This window comes from Drosophila virilis, chromosome 3, assembly GCF_030788295.1.
Source record: "Drosophila virilis strain 15010-1051.87 chromosome 3, Dvir_AGI_RSII-ME, whole genome shotgun sequence".
In the NCBI taxonomy this organism is placed as follows: Eukaryota; Metazoa; Arthropoda; class Insecta; order Diptera; family Drosophilidae; genus Drosophila; species Drosophila virilis.
This window is the reverse complement of record NC_091545.1, coordinates 24433121-24450475: the sequence shown is the minus strand read 5'-3', so window position 1 is coordinate 24450475 and position 17355 is coordinate 24433121. Positions and strand designations below refer to the sequence as shown.

The 17355-nt window shown below is 36.5% G+C and overlaps 4 protein-coding genes across 8 annotated transcripts in view; 2 read left to right on the top strand and 2 right to left on the bottom strand.

Moving 5' to 3' along the window:
- Positions 1–3314, bottom strand: part of LOC116650477 (glycoprotein-N-acetylgalactosamine 3-beta-galactosyltransferase 1) — a 122980-nt gene extending 119666 nt beyond the window's left edge. The window contains exon 1 of the mRNA XM_070208333.1: positions 2907–3314. The gene's annotated coding sequence lies outside the window, so the exon portion shown is untranslated. The remainder of the gene's footprint in view (positions 1–2906) is intronic.
- A 4426-nt stretch (positions 3315–7740) lies between these two features.
- Positions 7741–8687, top strand: LOC6622425 (transcription elongation factor 1 homolog). 4 transcript variants are annotated; one of them, XM_015174964.3, is made up of 4 exons: positions 7741–7869; positions 7927–7978; positions 8047–8179; positions 8241–8687. In XM_015174964.3, the coding sequence occupies exons 3-4, from the start codon at positions 8064–8066 to the stop codon at positions 8371–8373; spliced, it is 249 nt and encodes an 82-aa protein (XP_015030450.1). In that variant the 5' UTR covers positions 7741–7869; positions 7927–7978; positions 8047–8063; the 3' UTR covers positions 8374–8687. The 4 variants fall into 4 exon arrangements, with proteins under 4 accessions (XP_015030450.1, XP_015030451.1, XP_002048417.1 ...); XM_015174965.3 differs by having other exon boundaries at positions 7742–7869; positions 8035–8179; positions 8241–8685; XM_002048381.4 differs by having other exon boundaries at positions 7771–7869; positions 7939–7978.
- A 186-nt stretch (positions 8688–8873) lies between these two features.
- On the top strand, positions 8874–9779 carry LOC6624296 (secreted acidic protein 1A). Its single transcript, XM_002048380.4, has 3 exons — positions 8874–8962; positions 9035–9296; positions 9360–9779. Exons 2-3 carry the CDS (start codon positions 9263–9265, stop codon positions 9605–9607), a joined length of 282 nt encoding a protein of 93 aa, XP_002048416.1. The 5' UTR covers positions 8874–8962; positions 9035–9262; the 3' UTR covers positions 9608–9779.
- A 496-nt stretch (positions 9780–10275) lies between these two features.
- On the bottom strand, positions 10276–17341 carry fwe (Calcium channel fwe). Of its 2 annotated transcripts, XR_011416421.1 has the most exons (6): positions 17193–17341; positions 16830–16953; positions 14226–14433; positions 14052–14159; positions 11940–13761; positions 10360–10600 (listed from the first exon to the last, which is right to left on the bottom strand). XR_011416421.1 is itself a non-coding variant. In XM_002048379.4 (5 exons), exons 1-5 carry the CDS (start codon positions 17193–17195, stop codon positions 10453–10455), a joined length of 591 nt encoding a protein of 196 aa, XP_002048415.2. In that variant the 5' UTR covers positions 17196–17341; the 3' UTR covers positions 10276–10452. The 2 variants fall into 2 exon arrangements, 1 of the variants encoding a protein (XP_002048415.2); XM_002048379.4 differs by lacking the exon at positions 11940–13761 and having other exon boundaries at positions 10276–10600.
- Between the last annotated feature and the right edge of the window lie 14 nt (positions 17342–17355).

Here is a 17355-nt window from a genome sequence, read left to right as displayed (position 1 = left end):
GAGGAATATAATAAAAATTTTATTAATAAACGCACGTCTGTCAAAGTCTAATGGATTTTCTTCTTCTCCTTATTTTTTTTTTGGTATGCTGCGATAAAAATCTGTAGACTGACAACACTTGTGGGTAGTTTATGGAGGGTTGCTACGGTTTTAATACACCTCTGCCCCATGACTCATAGCCTGGCTGTGAGTCACACATTAAAAGGCAGCTGAAAGATGTGCGGCTAAGCTTGAATAGCTTCTGATTAGAAATCTATCGAAGTTGGGTACGTGCATAGTTCTTATGTAATACAAATTTTAGTTTCAAGTACAACAAATCATTCGCACACTATTCCCGCAGCGTTATTCAACCCGACAGAACCAATTAAAATTAATTTTATTCAATCGAAACCAAATCCCAATTGGGTCTTCACTTATTCTTTTGTGCTGCATGCAGACATCGTCGTCGTCGTCGTCGTCATCGTCGTCGACGTTTCGCTTAAGGAGCGATTATTTAATTTCAGCTATTAATGCTGTGACTCCCCAGTTGCCAGTCGGAGGAGCTGTTGCCAGGTTCCTTGGTTACAGCATCCCAGTTAGTCAATGCTTATTGATGTTTAGTTGCTGATGTCGTGTTGTTGTTGCCTTTGTTCAGTTCCGTGCAGCTCTGCGGCATTATTTCACTTGCGTTTCCGCTTTTAGCTTTGTTTACTTTTACGCTTGCCACACAAAAGCCCCAAAGCCCCAGCACCATAAGCAAACCCCAGCCACAGACAGACGTACCACAGGACCCACCAGGATACACCATCGAACAAGCCGCACTATGTTTTGGTATTTGTATTTGGTGTTCATACCCTGTACTCCAATTTAAAGGGTATGCAAATGAAATCTGTAACCTTCGATAAGTTTGCTTAAGATCTCTTATATAAGTGCACCAGTTAGGTGATAATTAATTGATATTATTCTACTTTTAACTATTTAAAATATAAACTAAATTTTTCAGATGCTTTAAAAGGAATTAAACATCATATTTTATACGCACGCTGAAGACAGAATTGACTTGGATCGCAAGGTTATCAGTTTTAACTTATAAACAATTTAATAGTTATTATTTTATGTTTCTTATTTTGTTATTATTATTGTTTAATTTATATTTAATACTTTATATTTAATATTTAATATTTTTGACTTTACGTTTAAATTTTTTTATATGTTTGTAGTTCATATTTATATTATGTTTTATATTTTACATTTATGCTTTTACATATATATTTTATTTCATAATTTCCTTATATATTTTATATTCAATATTTGTTTACCATGTGAAAGCAGTTTACATGGTATTTGGCAATCGATTTCTATTAATATCGAGCGAGGCCTTAACTTGTTTGGTATTTGTATTTGGTGTTTTTCTTATGCCTTTTGCTTTTCTTTTCATTTCATTTTCTTTTTTTTTTTTTTGCTTTTGCTCTGCTGCGAATCCCTTGACAATGCAATAAATTGCGCAAAAATTGGAAAAATAGAATTTTAGCCGCACCAACGCAGCGCCAGTAACGCGACAATAACAACAACAACAACAGCATCGAGTCCTTTGGATTTTTTTTTTTGGTGGCGCACGCAATCCTCCCGTTCTCCCTACGCCACCGCCTGGGCCAGGGCTAACTGCCTAGCCCCCCCTCTTACCCCTGGCTGTATACCAAACACAACAACACAACGGAAATCAAGTGCTAAGCTTCCCACAACGCAATCAATTGATTTCTATTGTTTTGTTAAAATGTCGTGCCGGGTCCCCAACCAGTATAGCCCCCACTACCCATCCAATATTTTGCTCTATTTGCCGTCTGCCTGTCGTTGTTTTGGCTCTCACACTACTCGAACCCCTCCTGCTCTCTGTGGCATTTTTATATAAATTGCTTTGTTGTGGTCTTTATTGAAATTTTTGAGGTTACTTTTGTGATTGTTGCTTTTGGCCAGCTTCCAGTTCTCATCTACCAATACGAGAAGAAGACAAAAAAAAAAAAAAGGTACAGAAAAGAAAAACCTGCACCTAAATAAAACTGTGCATTATTTTTGTTTATTTGTTATTTGTTGTTTTACTTTGGCGTCTGTCGCACATTTTGCATTTTATTTTTATGGCCTTTAGTTGTTTTTTGCTGAAATATTCATGAGTTACGTTTTCAGTAAATGAAAAACATTTATTGGCGATTTATTGTACATTCTCTCACCGGACCCATGAAAGCCTGATAATTTATAGTTTGACCCTTCCGTTCTATCTACATTTGTATATGGCAATATTTACGAGCATTAAATGCATATAAAAATTGATATTTTCAAAAGGAGTTCAATTTGGACGGAGTCAAGCTACAAATATCATCAAATAATTTATAACTATTGTGGCAAAAAATGTTCAGGCTTTTGGGCTTTGGGAACATATAGAAGATAATCACAGGAAATCTTTCGAAATTCAGCCATAAAAGAACAAGTTACTTTTCTGTAGATCATGATCAACAATCAAATACACAGAAAAAGTACTCTATAGCTGGCTCATCCATTTACACTCGTATTTCCACCCCCTCACTGTTCAGTTCTGTTTAGGTAAGTCGCATAAAGACGCAACATTACAACGATTATGTTATAAAGAAGATGTATCCAACTATTCAGGCGGAAACACTGAGACAAATGCTCACAGTATCTACGAAAAGGTAAACTACAAAACGTCATGATTATGGCAAATTTTCGGATCCTTTTGTGGCCAGTTAGAATTGCGCTTTTCACGAGCTGAACGAAAAAAAAAAAAAAAGTAAAAAGAACATCTCTATAGAATTGAACGACATTGTCCGGCATTGGAAATCATCGACTGCAAAATCTCAAATGTCATGGCAAGTAGGAGGTTGCTCTTTTGTTTAGGGTTTCGCTGAGGGACTTACCAATGCGACGGCGACTGCCCGTCGCTTTCTAAACTGTAGGCAAGTTTCACAAATTAGAGGCTGCCTGGCGTGTACCAAAACTCGTAGCGTTCGCCAGGGGCGGTCCTGGTGCGGACTCTCGGGTTTTGGGTCCGGCGTGCGTTTTATCTTTCTGGCTAGTTTTATGGTTGACGCGAGCATCTTGCGATTTGACTTATCCGCATTGTCCTGACGGCAGCTGCGTTTGATATTTGTCCTGCGACTTTGCCTCCTTGATGTCTTACTCGCAGTCCCATTCTCAGTCGGGCTGACAGCTTCCCTAGTAGCATTTCTGAAGAAATAAAAGATGAGGATGAAACCTTTTGCGCAATGTTTGTTTGTCTTCTGCAACGTTTCTATGCTGTAGGTGGTTACTAATTGGGTTATTGTCAATATTTGATAAGATTAGTTTGTCCCAATTTGCAGCTGCTGCTGCTGCTGCTGCTGCACCTCCTACTTAGTAGTTGCCCCTGCCACCTGCCCATTATTATGCTCTGCTGCAAGCTCGAATTGAAAATTTATTGTTCCAGGGAAGCGCCATAGCGCTTGTTATCCTTCCTGTGCCCAGACATTATTTAAATCGTTAAGCAGACAAACAAAATCCCAAACCCAATCCAAATGCAAGAGGCCACCAACGGGTCTGGCGCCAGGAAGCCAGGCACCCAGGCACCCAGGCGAGTCGAGTCGGGTCGAGCTGGGCTCCTCGTTGTCATAATTTAAATCGCGGCCACGCGTAAGCCCAGGGAAAAATATGGAAAACTATGCCCGAGCACTTTGTGGCCATAATTTTCCGGGAAAACGCATGAAAATGAGCATTAGACAAAAAGGGTTTTCATCCATTTTAACGATTATGCAATGTGGCAACTCCTGCTCCCTTCAGCCCTGCTCACACCTTCGCATACCAAATCAGCTTTTTACCTGTTGATGTTGTCGAACACGGGGCCTTGGGGGCTGCCGGAAGGTTGTGACAATGTTATACGCTAATTGAGCACAAAAACATTTTTGCCCTCAGCGCGTTCATTGGTTTTATGGAAATATTATTACACTGTGCAACAAAGTTGAGCACTATATGAATACGAATCGCCTTTTATAGAGGACTTGGTCTATAAATGGGAATATATGGGCTAACAGTGTGAAAGAAGCGGACTACGCAGTCTTATGGAAAAAATATGCTAAGCAAAACTAAATAAGATAACCCTAAGATAAATATATTCCAATTTATTTGCGCCTATTATAACCAATTTCTACATAATAACTATGTAAACGAAATTCTTGGATTCATAATGTAGAAGAATATATTTTAATTGGTTTATTTAGGGTAAACATTATATGATATATGCTCAGTTTCTATTATTTCTGATTTTTAGTAGAGCAAATTTTAGTTTATCATACAAGAAATGTTCTTTAAGTTTTTTTATAGTTCTGAAAACCTTGTTGTATAGTGTTTTGCCCCCGTACTCTTACGGATTTTGTAGGCACACGTGTCGCAACAAAAAGAAAATGAAAAACTTGTTAAGTATTCCCCATATCTAGTTTAGCTCCTCACATTTTTACCGCCTTATGACAGTTTTATGGGCCTGCCCTTTCTGCCTGTTCGCCACGCTAGTTTTGTTTAAATGCCAGCTACAAAAAAATAATAATTATGCATAATTTAATTTTCATATAATATGCATTTTCCGTATAGCATTTTCCAGTTTCAGAATTCTTGGAAGTTGCTCCAAGGCAAAGCGGAAGACGCTGGCGACAGGCATCCCATTCCCCAACCCAGGCAGACTGCAGCTGAGTGTGCTTTGTGTGTGTGTTGTGTGTACGGTTGTCATTTTACAAAAATTTATGCATCTTTCTTTTTTTAGTGGTAATTTGATTTTGATTTGGGAATTTTAATTAATAATTATGTTTTGGGCGCCTTGGCGCATCGCATTTTCGATGAAATATTACTTTGAGTGGAATATGAGTGAGGCGCAGAGAGACGGAGGGGCGGCGGGGCAGCACGATATGGGCATTGAATATAAAAATCCAATCAGCCCACAAAAATATTCAACATAATAATTTTATGGTATTTAAAGCAACTAATTGGGCAGAAAGAACAACAATTTTTATGCCTAAAAAAGCTTTTATCCAATTGGTTCTGCCTTTGGGTGGAGAAATCCCTCAGGTGTGGCCTCTTTATGAGATTGTGTATTGTTAATAAAGTTTTTTTTTCTTGTTTTGATGGTGTTTATATGTAGCTTACAATTACCAAATAACTGTTGAGTTTTATTATTGATAAATAGGGGGTATTCAATAAAATGAAACTGCTGATAAAAAGTTATTAGCCATAAAAAAAAAACGCAACAATTTCAACGGGCTTAGTTATTCATTGAATAGCTTTGGGTAAATCTAACAAAGGTTTTTCACATAATTGGGCAAACATGTTGGGAAATTCTAAGTCCTTTTAGAGCATTAAAAGAAATGAACAATCGCTGAAAATCAAACGGAACTTAGGTCTTGCGTTACAGTAACATTATCTGCAGCTATGAAGGAAGAAAAACTCAATTAAGATGCGCTCGAAAGCACGTTAAGGAAGACAAAAACCGGGCTACTGCAGGAAATTTGCAAAAAAGATCAATTTTCTGCGAAAGGACACTGAACAGAAGGCGCACACTTTAACAGGATAAGATGCATTTAAGCAAATGAACACACAAAGCAGCAGAAAAGTAACAAGAACGTAGCAAAAATAAAAGAAAAAATAAAAGAAAAAAAAGGAGCATCGAATGCATTTAAGGACGCGTCGGCAGGGCATTGAAGTAGGCCAAACAAAAGCCAAGCGAGCACTTGGCCAACGGCAACCGGTCAACTGGCCGAGGAACCACAAAAGGCAAATGGCCAACGGCAGCAGCAGCAGCAGCTGGCAAAAATGCTGGCCAGGGAGATTAATAGAAATGATGTGGCCCGAAATATCCAACAAAAGAAGGCTGCAATTGATGAAAGTCGGAAGGCGGAAGCAGCGTCTTAGGCTGGCCAGGAAGCAGCTCGATCAACTAGCCTGATGAAATTTTAAACCCATTTAGCGAATAAATTGAAATCGTTGCGTTATTTTTGTTTTTGTGCCCTGAAAAAAGCGTGGCGAATGCAATAAATGTGCTGCACAGCTGCATATCCAATATATCCTGTTGTGCTGTGAAATGCTTCCATTGCGTCCTGGCTGCCGCCTGCTGCCAGTGTCAACTTTTTGGCAAACTATTTTGTTAGCAATTTCATGCCAGGCACAAACTGTTTACAGCTCACTTTTTGCTTTGCCATCGCCGCCGCCGCCGCCGCCGCCGCCGCCGCCGACTGTTGACACTTTCAGCTGTCCTGTGAAACACCACCCGTTGCCCTGGGATGTCCTGGTGCTAATATGTTAAACAGCAGGTTGTCTGAGCATCGTGCTGCGTATTGAGCTGTCGTCAGAGTTTGAGTGTTTTGTTCAAATCTACGATGCTTTAGCCAGAAAAATTTCGGCATTCGCTGGCTTCAAACGCAACTGTGGGAAAGCCTTTGCCAGCGATATATAAGTCCTGCATCCAAACTCAAACACTTGACCCACATGCAACGATATCAACAGAGATCTAAACATATCTTTGCCCCTCAACTAAATTGCGCAGCCTGTAATCGATACTCTCACGAGATCAGTTGAGTATCTTTCACAATAGACAAGCGATTTTATGCTACATTGAATAATATAAAATAAAATATAAAAAGCAAAACCCAAAACCAAACAAAAGCATTAGATAAGAGGCATCTGCCCAGATCCTTAACAGATGTGGGCACAATCAATTGAGTTTTCGTGTGGTTTCAATATCAAACAAATTTGTAATAGAGGCAGGCTTCTCGTAGCTGAATAAATGGGCATATCACACAAGAAATTCGGTTAACATTTGAATTTACTTGCAGGCATGAGAGTAAGGATGTCTTCGGCACGCCGAAGATTTAAGAACCTTGTACACATTTGACTTTTGCAGATATTTGATAAAAATTACTTTTCTTCCTATCGTTCTTATGACAGACATATATATATTCGAGGACCATATTGATTTAATAATTGTTGCGTTTGATCAAGATAGCTTTTTACAGTTTTTCATACAAGAACCTACTTTGTCGCCGATCCTTTCTATGGCAGCTATATGATATAGTGGTCCGATCCGGCCGGTTTCAACATATGTTCTGTCTATAACAGAATAACCAATGCAAGGTGAAATAAGATGCCAGATGATATAAGACTATTACACATAGAAGCAGAAAGACAGACGGACGGATGAACGGACGAACAGATGAAGGGACGGGCATAAGGGCGGAAAGAAATGCCTATATAAACTCGGCTGTTGATTCTGAACTAGAATATATTTTAGTCCAACCTAAAAGGCATGTTTGGTATATGATTATAGCTTAAAATGTGAAAAGACAGACGGACATGACTATCCCGACTCGCCTGTTTATACTGATAAGATATATATATATATATTGCCATGTGTAAGACATTTTAAAATAAAATTTCACAAGAGTATAAAAAGGATGAAGGAAAACCAAGACTATGCTTTCTTTAAAAAAAATTTAAAATGTATATACCTTGATATTTCTGTCACTTAAACGTATTCTCTACAAGTACTTAACAATGAGGAAGGCTTTTAATACGAAAGTCAAATTCATTGACATTAAAGAAATCGTTTCATTTATCAGTCTTTCTTTAAGAAAAAGGCAAAACAAAGTACACCTTGATATTTCAGTTATAAAAAGAAGTAAGCGTAGAAAAATCAGTCTCAGATTTTAAATAGTATTTCCTGAATAAAAAATGATAAGCAAAGCACTCCTTGATATTTCTGTCACTAAAAGAAAAATAAGGCCCCTTAGCAATATGAGAGAATTTACCAATAATTTAGTTCTCAGCTGAACGTGAGCCAAGGAACAACGGACAAGGCAAAGTATTGTAAGTTTTTACTCTATTTCAAACGTATTTTTCCAAAAATTGTGTTAATCTCCACAGTTTCTCCGTTAGATTACTGAGACTTAACGAACAAGGGCAAAGGACGAGTATTGTAAGTTTTTACTTTATTTTGTACGTATTACCCCAAAAAATGTGCTATTTGCCCAGTTTCGCCGTTAGATTACTGAGATTTAAGCATGGGACGTCGCAAGTCCAAGCGCAAGCCGCCGCCAAAGCGTAAAAACATCCAGAGTCTGGAAAAGCAGTTTAATTGTCCTTTTTGTAATCACGAGCGTTCCTGCGATGTCATATTGTAAGTGTTAATTGGAGGATACGCCCAAAATCATTTATCTAACCATTATCTGCCTAATTAGGGACAAATTAAGGAAGGTAGGTCGCATTATATGTCGCGTATGTCAGGAATCCTATCAAACGACAATCATATCCCTATCGGAACCAGTCGACGTCTATAACGACTGGATTGATGCCTGTGAGGAGACAAATTAGAATAAGAGCGAAGAAAAACCCACCAATTTACACAAGTGTACATACTACATAATATAGTTATAGCTCAGAAAGTTTTTGTAACGCCAACAACGAAGTCGCGCCTCGGATTACCAAGGGATACACATATTCACAACTTTATAATGGACATATTTTAGGCGAATCAAAATACTTTTTAGTAATCCTCGAAAGTATGCAGTATACGTCTTGGTCTAGTCGCAATTTTAAAAAACACCCTGCGCAGCCTAAAGATATGCTTTAAGGTCGTGCATTCTCCGGTTCGGATAAGAAAATGTTTCCCAAATAAAATGATAGAATACAAGATATTTTGTACTTTTGTTCAGTTGAGATAAATATTACGATATTACAGAAAATATAACGTAGACATGAGCAGAGAAAAAGCGAACAAAACATTTATGAACAAATTGTTCCTTGAGGAATTAAACAATTATTGAATCTATCGATCAATACGAAGCCAAAGCGTAAGTGGAAGCTAGGAAGCTGAATGTGATGTATATGAAAGCCAAGACGGGGGCATGGAAAACTTCACTCGCAAGTATGGATTATAAATGGAATACAGATAAAAATCGAGGTATGCTATATGCTATTGAATATTTGACCCAATAACTTGAAATCTCACTGTATAAACTTAATTTAAATGAAGCATTGTCAATGAACTGTAGCATAAGCAAACTGTGAAGCGCTGACCTAATAACTATGACATAAATTTAGAAAAAAACATTAATATTTGTACAGCTGCTTAACAACAAATAGATTTTAGCGCCAGTCACTGCAAATTTTGGCTAAAGGCGCATGCCAAAATTTGACTATAAAAGGGACAGCCGACGCAACAGTTAGCATTGAATATTTCTGAGAAATCAACTCATTTAACATGCTATCCAACAAGTTCCTTATCATGAGCTTTGGTAAGTTAAGCAATTCTTTAGTTACATAAAACAATGTTCAATTGTCTATGCGTTTCTATGTAGCGCTCTTTGCTGTGATCATTGCGGCGTCTGCCGAAAGTAGCGAGGAGAAAATCAGCGACCGTCGTTTCCGCTGGGAAGGCTCCAACGATCAGCAGGAGGAGGCTGACGAAGAAGACGGTGCAGACGGTGATATTGAAGCCGATGAAGATGGCGATGATGCGGCACAAGATGATGATACAGATGATGATGAGATTGTATTGGAAGAGATTGCAGACTCCGGCAACGACAGCTCCCAGAATGATGCATAAATCATATTACATAAGAATATTTTTAAATGTTTTCGTTAACTGTTATGCTTATGCTAAAATTGTTTCACAAACCACAAATGCAATAGAATGTAGATTTTAACATTAAATATTTGTAAATTATTGAACAACAATTAAGTGACAATAAAGTTTATAAAGAGCGCAAAAAAGCTGAATGTATGTATAATTAATTTTATTTAACATAATTTAAGGTATGCATAATTCAATTTTAATATGGTTTACAAACATTTAATTATTTATATATATATTTATATTTATTTGTATTATGCATTTAAATATATTATATGTATATTTAAACTATGACTAAACATAAATTGCATACAATTATGCCATCGCTCAATAATTTAATTTAAATATGGTCAATTATAGTTTTATTTTTACTAAATTTTAAATAAGTTTCTGATTTTTTGTTTTTTTGTTTTAACATTAAAACCAAAAATTGGAATTGGAATGATACACAGGCAACAATTAGAAATATAAAACAGAAAACGCCAAAACATTTAATACAAAAACTTTAATCAATGATTAGACGGTTTATTTGAAGAGGTTCTTTGAGGTTTCCATTATCTGCTCAGTTTTATAAACATTGTCTTCAGCTCTACACCGAGAGAGATCCTTTATATTTAGGTTCCGGTTGGAAATTGATACCCAACAATAAATTGCACACGTTAGTTAGAAATTTGCCTTGTGATGTTGCTTTACTTTGCTTCTTTTGTTTTTTTTTTTTGTATATTGTAGTTTGCCTTTAATGCGTTGCGTTGCGTTTTGAGTCTTGTTTTCTCACCGCACATCCCAGCCACGATCCAAATATTCCATTACCGATTGCATCACACATTGCTGTCCGTGCCCACGGCACCGGTGAAGGAGAAGGGCTGCGCATTATTCACAATGCCCGCCCGATCGTTGGTTGTTGGCGCCGCATTGCCACCGTATGATGCTTGCTGTGCCGCGGCGCGCATTTCGGCGGCGGAGGCTCTACGATGAGTTAGGAAAGCGAATATTTAGACAAAAGTACAAAAATAACGACATGGCATATCTACCACATCAAGCCTGCCAAAACTGAACACACTATAATACAACATAATACTGGAAAGTATGTTAAATAAATAGAAAGTTATTAAGAATGTGTGTCTTAGGAACTGTGGAGTATTGCTAAGCGTAGACCAATTATTAAACAACTATGTTTGTTAACGTTAAACAAGTGCGAGTGCTCTAATCCGAGAGTGTTCGTCTAGGAAAAACCTTATACCCAAGTCTGTATTGGTTTAACACACATTCGAATTAACTCATATTTTATTCACATACACCTAAATAAATACTCTTCCTGCTACACACTTCCTCATCTCCCACTCGCACTCTTAACCTTTGAATTAAACTTTTATCAATCCACTTCTTAATAAATCACTAACACCGTGTAAGGGTATTTTGAATTTTGGAAAATAGCATAGTAGCGTGCTTTTTTAAAACGAGAGTTGGAGAGAAACAAATAGTTTCTCCCCTAGTTATCCCATTAAAATGCCGCCCTTCTATGTGATTCTCATTAATTCATGTAAGGCTAACAGCGTTTCAATTTGTTAAGTGATTTATTAATAAGTGAATGATAAGCTCAGAGCGAAAGCGGGAAAGAAGAGTGTGATTAGCAGACTAAGCAAAGTAAGAAAAGAAAAAGCCAATAAAGTCAAACACTGCTAAATAAAAATGTCTAAGAATAAATCGGAATGGGTTCAGGGCAAAAATAAAATTTGAATTATTGACCAGAAAGGGAAAATATACTATCGAAAAGAATATCAAAAGACTAGTACATGAAGAGAAATATGAAATATGTAAACAATATGCCACAACTATCAATAGCTATGTCAATTATATAACTTATATGCCTTATCTATAAGCAGAATAAACGTGGAAAAGCCCATGCAAACTGCAACAATATAAGTACAAGAGAGAAAGAGTAGAAAACAAACTAAAATACATCATGAAAATCGGAAACTAAAGGTTATAAATATATGAAGCTAACAACGCATCCGTCCACGATGAACCGTTGATCGTAGTAAAATAAAGAAAGAGATGACAAACTGAAACATTAAAAATCCGTAGCCGGTTACGTGAGTCGTCAGCTAACAAAAAAAAAAAATTATTTATATAAAAGTATATAAAGGGACTACCAAATAATATAAATACTTATTAAAAGCAAGTGCATTTAGAAAGAACTTCAAGTTCGAAAATAAAAGTGACTAAAAAATGTCTAAACTACAATCGTTCGAAATACTTAAGAGAATTGCTTATACAAAAATGAATTGCCTTGACATTAGCGTACTTCTTGCTGTTGTTGTTGAAGTTTATGTAGTTGACTTGCTGCAGGCTGCAAATTGGCATTAACTGGACTGTTCTGGGGCAGTTTGGCATTAACAATTCTTTAGCATAATGTACATATGTTATATCAGTTAAGTTTTAAACAGAATATTTTACTTGAATGATTTTTAGTGTTGCGTTCGTTATGCATAATTAATTAATTAACTAATTTTAACTATATGTAAGATATATTAAGCTAGGACTCTGTTCTGGCTGCTTGCGAGAAAGTGATTTGTAACAAGTAATCAGAGAGTATGCATTTATATAGAGAAAGCCACATTGGATGCCAATATGGATCTATTAGGATGTTTATGCTTTTTATGTTTTGTTTGCGAGTATTTTGTATGTGATTAAACAATATATTTTTGATTATAAATACATAAACCAGTTATAAATTCAGAACTCTGTGAGTACTTAGCCCACGATATTTAGTATCATGCTGCTATCCGATAAATAATTTATCAACAGCTGAGTATTAATATATGAATATTATTTGGCAGACTGAAGTCTGGAAGTACTAAAGGCTATATCCAAGTATACATATACATATATATATATATGAACAAACTTGTCATATATGTAACAAAAAGAATATTGGAAATAGAGAAACGGCCATAGCCGAACATACAGTATACATTTTGAATCGTTATAATACATTTTTGTTACTTAGCAAAAGAATCTAAAGCTGAATACAGTAAAGGTACAACCTTTTGAATTCATTGATTAATTTATAAGATGCACATCTCATGTTTAATTACAATCACAAAAATAAGAATAAATTATGAACAATTCCGCAAATTGGACTTCTACATTTGATATTTGTTACATTATCTCTTGAGCAAATGATAAAAACAAACGTTTGTTTATCTTGTTTAACATTTTAACATTTAAATTTGTATTATGCTCAAGCAATCAAATATATTAAGTTAATGCTCTCTCTGAGTTGTATTTATTGCTCTACGATTCTTGACATTATCTTTTATGTTGCAGGTAATTTGTGTACTTTAGCCGTGTGGAAGCTGTTGCTCGATAGCAATATTTAGCGTGTGTTTCTTTTTAGTTATCAATAGAATTTCTCACTAAAAATAAATTTCACATGTATTATTATTAATATATATTATTTATATATTTATATATATATCTGTATATTTAACTGTACTTTTCAAAAACACCTCGTGCGACAAAGGACATTTAAAAATGGAAAAATGCAACTGCATGCAAAGGACGACAAATGACTAAATATGGAGAAAATGCATTTGCGCAACATTTTGTCAACATTTTTTGTTTTGTTTTTTTTTTGTGTGTTTTCTTCGTTTAGTAACAATTATGAAAAGTTTCTATATTTTTCAATTGGTGGGGTGTTTTGTAATTCTGTTTTCTGTATTCTGAATTCAACATTGTGTATTATGATCTCTGCGCGGCCCTACAACGTTTTAATCATTATTTATATTAATTTTAATTGGAACGAACACTAAAAACTATGCATCGTAAAATATTTGTTACTCAATATTTCATTATGATATTTCCTTGTCTAATTGTGTGATGTGTTTTTTTTTTTTTTTGGGGGGGGTGTTTGCGTGTGTCTGTGTGTGTTTAATTGTTTATCATATGCTTAGTTTTTGGCAGTTTATGCATTTGGTTAGCGCATTTATGTTGGACGCCAAACATCGGGATCTTCCATGAGTGTGATATGTTGATCGCCGCCCATTTGCATTTGGCCGCCTGCCTGGCCGCCAGCCATTTGTGTGGGCGATGTGGCCGCAGCGGCCATATCCTCGCGCGAAGCTCTTTTGTTTTATAATTCGTGTTGTTGTATTTTTTTTTTATTTTTATTTATTATTGTGTTAGATAATAAATGTTGTTATTGTTTTTTTTTTTTTTTAAGTTAGATATCATTAGTTGTAATTGTAAGCGTAATCACAGCGCAAGCGGTTCAAGGAATAGAGAGAACAATTTTTTGATTAGCATTTTGTGCCTTTCGTATTAGTTCTCTGCTCCATTTCAAAACTAACAGCTAACTAGCTAACTAATTGGTTGTATGGGTCAATGCCCATAAATGATTCCAAGAATTACTCACTTTTTGCCTAACGCCATCATGCCGTAGACAGCGCCGGTGGCAAAGATCAGGCCGCTGCCAAAGAGACTCGCCAGGCCGAAGCACATGAATATGGGCGGCACCGCCATGCTGTGAGGATAAGATCAAACAATTAGCAGCTAGTTTACGGTTTAGTTTATTACATGTGTTACTCACGCGCAGTACAGGCCCGCACGGAAATACAATGGCTTGGTATCCATCATATCCGCCACCGAGCCGACCTTCTCGATGCAAATAAAGCAACAAGGCGCTTCCAGCGCCATCACCACAAATCCTGCTAGCATTTGTATGATGCCCGCGACGAGGCATGAGACGCTCAATCCAATAATTGAGAGCACATTCCACAGGCCGAAGAGTATGGCAACTAGCGAAGAGAGAAAATATGTGTAAGAATATTTTCAACGATTTTCAGTTTAATGAAGATTCATGTGAAAAAGGTAACAACATTTATCAACATTTCCATACACATATAATGGAGCTCCAACTAAATTATTTGAATGTCTATATGCATGTTATCTACTTAAATTGGATTCATGTCGCACATTTGCTGTGCGTGCACAAAGCTAGATATTTTATCATAAGCCCTAGGCAAATTAGATACAACAAACTAAAGCGTTTTATAGCTAGATAAAAGTCCAAAAAGAGGGCGTTTGAGTCGCGCAACAAAGACATTCAATTTATCTAGCTTTATGCTGTTTAAAGCAGAATCTGCCCAAAAATTTTAAATATTGCCATCAACAACGCCTCCAACATTTGGCCTCATTATCTCTCAGCTTTCGCGACAAATATTATATAGTATAACATTGCAAGCGTAATCTAATCAAAAAAGTAGAAAAATAAAAAACTGACTCATCCAACTGCTAAATTTGCCACAAGCTTTTATTCTTTTATTTCTATAAAGTTAATACATATAAAATAAATAATAAAACGCCACGAAGAGCACAGAAGCGTAACAAGACAAACAATAACACTTGTTCAAATTGGAACATTGGTCGCTGCGGTATCTGGCAAATGAATGGAGAATAAACATCTGTTGTGTGAGTTCTATAAGCTGATGATCTATACAGAAAAGTTAAATGAATGCTGCAGCTTGTGCGTTTGCTTTGGTTGTAAGGAAATGAAAGCATACAATGCAATTTATAAATAAAACTCAAATATAGGAGGCTGCAAGCCTTATATCTATCGAACATTTGTACGCACTCTACATTTTAATATTTTATCAGCTGATTTGCGTTTATCAGGCAACTTAATAATGTTGCACACAAATGATAACACTTTGGCGACAAAGTAAACAAATAACTGACTGTGCTAATTGAGCAAGTTTCTAACTCTGGCAATTGCATTTATATAGCCTCCATGCACTCTTATCATAACTTCTAAGAGTATTTTATTGAAAGCGAACTAAAAGCGAACCAGTTTCTTTTGTAAGCTGATCTCAATTTAGAGGTTATTGCGGTGCAGAATTAAATAAACCCATGCACAAACTCATGCTGTGCTCTGTCGAGCGGCTATTAATAAATGTTATAAGTATTAATTAAAAAAGCACAGCGTTTTTTTTATTACACAACCGGTTTAAGGAAGCCGCACTACTGAATTTTCTTTAAAGAAAATAAATGTAAATACACTCGGGGAGGTAAACCGTGTTAGATGCTTTGCATACCCTGTACCCAATGGAAAAAGGTAAAAGGAAAACCCGATGGCATCTCCCAATCAATAAGTATGTATATTATCGAACAACCGAGTAGATCTAGCCATGTGCATCTCTTCGCCCAACTTTCAGCCTGAAAGCATTTGCATCAAAGACTATAACAGTTGGATGCGTAAAATATGGCATGAAAGTTATCATCATATGTTTTACTGGAATCTAAATCGTTATAGGGTTATAGGGTATTTCATAGTCGGACATTTGGGCTAGATTACTTGTTGTTTTCAATTAATTTACTATTTATTGCTCACAGGTTTAGTTGTTATGAAACATTTGGCATATGATTCAGCTAGCAGCTGATTCTCAACTATTTACAACTAAGCTCCATTCGATGCTAGAAATAGTTGTTAGAGTCTTCGTGTCATTGAACTTTAAGCGGGTTTTATGCGGGTTAAATAAAATTGTTTGCTGAAAATCGCGCATAACTGTAAGGGAAAACCATCAGACAACGGGTTCAATGTCATCGCAACTGCGGAAATGAAGAACAATGGATATATGCATAACAACAGAAAACAAAGAGAGAGAGAGAGAGAGAGAGAGAGTAAGCTAAAACAAAGAGAGTGCCAATTAATTACTGATAAAAATATTACCAAGCAAGCAAAATTGATGGCAATTTAATGACTAAATCGAAATGCATTGAGGAAAATTGAAAATGCACTTAGCACAACAAACTTGACATAGAAAGCGACAGAGCGAAATATATGCTGCCCTGCCATATGTGTGGAGCATACACACACATACACTCACAGACACATGGAAACATTTCTGTATCCTTTGTAGCATTTTCTTATTGTTGTTGCTGCTTGGCGCTTTTTGCCTTTATCAATGTCAGGTCGCAGAGCGACCGAACGACCGAGTGTGCGTGCTGTGAGTATTGTGGGTGGTTACACACACTGATACACACACTGATACACACACCAGCAAGCAGATAAGCACTGTTACAACAAAATGTTACATGCAGAACACAAAAATCGATGCAAATAGCTAAATCGAATGTTCTTGTTGCTGTTGTTGTTGTTGTTGCTGCTGGCTGATAAACATAATATGCTACTTACAGAATGCGGCAACGATGCCCAGCACACGGCTGCCATATTTGAGATACCAAGGCTGCTCTGGACCGCCAGCTGGATCTTGTTGATTTGGCCGCGCCATCAGTCCCGTTAACTTTTCCGCAAACGACTGCACATGGAGAAACAATTGCAATACGCATTATTAAGATGTTTTATGTTTGGAAAATCGAAGTGCGGCTGCATTATAATAACAGCCATACAATTTGTGACGCGGCCGCTTTTGGATTCTATACACAAGCACACGCACATGCATAATTCACGTCACCAAAAAACGAGTGCCGCGATTTAGTAAAAACATATAGTTTTTTCAGCGAATTAGCACAGACGGTGCATACACGTTGTACGTACCATTTTGTTAGGCAACTATTTGAACTTAAACTATATTATTACAGCACAAATGTAACAATTTTATGCACTTAACACCGACGAAAAAACGCAGAATAGAAAGAAATGCAGAATAATACCGATAACACTGAACAATCGATTTTTGCTCTGTGGAGTTGCCACATGG